This window comes from Morone saxatilis, unplaced genomic scaffold (assembly GCF_004916995.1).
Source record: "Morone saxatilis isolate NCDOM2014 unplaced genomic scaffold, NCSU_SB_2.0 Contig18, whole genome shotgun sequence".
Classification (NCBI taxonomy): domain Eukaryota; kingdom Metazoa; phylum Chordata; class Actinopteri; family Moronidae; genus Morone; species Morone saxatilis.
This window is the reverse complement of record NW_023339740.1, coordinates 12,675,940-12,678,968: the sequence shown is the minus strand read 5'-3', so window position 1 is coordinate 12,678,968 and position 3,029 is coordinate 12,675,940. Positions and strand designations below refer to the sequence as shown.

General features: G+C 38.8%; 1 protein-coding gene across 1 annotated transcript in view; it reads right to left on the bottom strand.

The window, feature by feature from the left end:
* LOC118328620 (low-density lipoprotein receptor-related protein 1-like) overlaps positions 1 to 3,029 on the bottom strand; it is a gene marked incomplete in the record, with an annotated part of 88,024 nt that overhangs the window by 60,922 nt on the left and 24,073 nt on the right. Inside the window, 1 exon segment of the mRNA XM_035662445.1 lies at positions 354 to 491. Within this exon segment, the coding sequence (XP_035518338.1) occupies positions 354 to 491 (138 nt within the window).

Genomic DNA, 3,029 nt, shown 5'->3' with positions numbered 1-3,029 from the left:
GACAGCCGCTAATTCATTCGTTAATGACGGATGCTTCTCCACATAGAACACGGAACTGCAGCTTGATGATAACACATACAGCATGTTTTAACACAGCAAAATCCAATATTTTCACACTGAAAATCAATCTGTGACTGTGACTTCACTGATGCTTCACAGTGTTAAGATTTCAGGGGTGAGAACTGTACGATAAGTAAGCGACAAATATAACAACAGAAACCCTACTCCCATTTCTTTCACAGAGACAAAATGTACTAGCACAGGAATCGTATTGTTAACCCACACGCATTCATATTGCATATCGCTAAAATGCATGTGTCCTTGTATGTTGACAATGTGTGTGACAGTGATACCTCTGCAGTGTGGTCCCTCATCCCAGCCGTCTGTACAGTCTGGAGCTCCGTTGCACAGTTTGCTCATGTGGATGCAGAGTTCTGTTCCTCCACACTGGTACTCATTGGGAGGGCACCGCGATATGCTGCTGTATGGACCTGAGGAAGACAAACACAAACAAGGTCAACATAAGTTACACTTGCATTTATTAATACCAGCCGAATGCCATTTCCAGAGAGTGTTTTCTGCAGCCATTTTGTTGGATAATCTTTTGTGTAAATGAATAAATGTCTGTTTTGCTAGTCTGTATCTTTTAAAATTCCACCTCCACTGACTTCATGAACAATAATTTTTTTATCTTCTAAATAAATGTGGTCACTTTTTCACAAGAAACAGCTTTAATTCTGGTTCCGTATATTGTTTCCCATTAACTGATAAAGTAATAATTTATTAATTTTACACATGCTGTTTGGAGACGATCACTCCTAAAAATGGCTAGGTACATATTTAACTAATATTAAATTAAACAGAAAGACCATAGACATCTCATAATATTGTGGATGACATTATAATGAAACCATTAATATAACCCAAATATAGTCTTTCTCGGTTGCATTATTCATTTTCATCTGATGTATATTGAACGTGTACTAGATTAAAATTGTATATCAAAGTAAGATGAAAAGATAAAAACTACTAAATTACTTTGGTTGGATTTTGGTCTGTGCACATCTCAACTAAAGTCACTAAAACTGTTCTTTCTGCTCGGGTTTCCAATAACAACGATTCTCAGCAGGCAGAAACACAAGTGCAATGTGTCATTCCAAAATGGATACCACAATTGCAGTGTACCAGCTTATCTATGAACACAGCTCCAGCTCTGCCTCTCCACACACCCTGCTGCAAGAGGGTTTGTTTGGAGCCATGAGGCCACATACACTATGTTATTGTGTAGCTATAATTTCCTAAGATTGGGTTAGGTTAGGTTGGGTTGCCTTGGAATCTTTGTCATATGCTTTCTTTGTATGTCTCTTCCATCCATTTTGCCTTGACTATAAACTGTTCAGTAAAGTAGAAATGCTTTAGAATCAATCTTTATAAAACATTGCCCTTTCATTCTGGCAGTGGGTGACAGATTCTCTGACAGACAGCGGGCACTCTGTGTGGCTGACAACATATTTGTCAGACTGGAGCGACACAGACATGTTTCTCTATCATCTCCCCCAGTAAGCACATCGAGCTTTCTGTATTCATTCTTTCATATTTGATGGATCTCATCATAAACTGTTATACGCCCAGATCCAGAAGTAACCTGCAGTGGCTGTGCAGCAAACAATCTGGCTAAGAATACAAACAGGTGAGATGAAGACGGGCCTCCAAAGATTACTCATGCACAATCTTATTTGAAAGCAATGGCAAACAAAGATGCTCAAGGTCTTAAACCGTTCCTGATCAACAGAGGAACAAACTCTCCTGTTCTAAGCACATGGAAATACACAACAGACAGGCAAAGGGCTGATACCTTGTGGTTGGTTGGTTGGTTGGTCGACATGGTGTTAGTTAATAAGGAGAAAAGCGTTTCTTAATCGTGTTGTGCTTTATACTGCTTATATTGCTGCCGTATGTAAATGTACGTAGTAGACAAGTCCTGAAGGTAAAGATATAGCTATGTGTAAAAAATAAATGGTCAAACAGCAGGGGATCATTGTCTTGGCAAAGCCGTGAAACTTTGATTAGCACCCTGCAGCTACCAGGTAGAGTGCACTAAGTGCATTGTGGTTGATTTAGTTAACCTAAAAAAAAAAGAGATCAGCCAACAACTAACAACTAACTACTTCTTAATTGAATACTTTTGGATTGCAATTCTTTAAATCTTTGGATAAACTATCGTTTTCCCTTTATTCTATAAGCGTCACATTCTGGTTCTTCACAGTCCAGACACATTTAATAAGACAATTGTGTAAACCTTCACTTAGTAAATACATTCGTAATGGGGCAATGTACGTCAGAATCTGTCTGACTCAGCAGAGGGATTGATCAATCACACACGTGCACCTTGCGGTAACTAATCAGAGCTGTAATGTCGGGAATAACAGAAAACTTTTACATATTGGGAAACCATATTTGTGTAAGGTCATCTTCTTGTACCACGCCTGTCAGCATGTGTCAAACTAGTATGCTTAAATAAACTGTTTTTACAAGAACATCACAAATTCAGACAAATTCATGTCAATGTATCAGACGAAACGTCTCATTCTAAAATGATTTGTTCAAAAAGAGGAAATGTTTATTCCCCTCTTTTACTAATACCAGTCGTTTTGTTCCTTTAATTTGTTTCCCAATACTTCTGCCTTCCCCTTCTCATCTGTCATAGATTTACATTCATCTTTTCTTCTTGCCAACTTAGCAGGCAGAACCACAAGGCAGAAATTCAAAGAACCACTGTGGCAGCAAATGATGGCCAGTAGAGAAAACTAGCAGGAATTACAAACACACCATTACCTTAACTGGGCCTAGCCAAATAACTACCTTTGCTATATCTACACTGTACACACATCCATCCAAAAACACTGACAATGAGCACACCAGTGTAGTGGCATGCAGGCCTGGTATTTGCTAAGAGAGGACTTTGAGATCCCTGGGAAAGAAAACATATTCATCTTGGGTGAATATGAGTTTGGCCAAAACTACTCCCT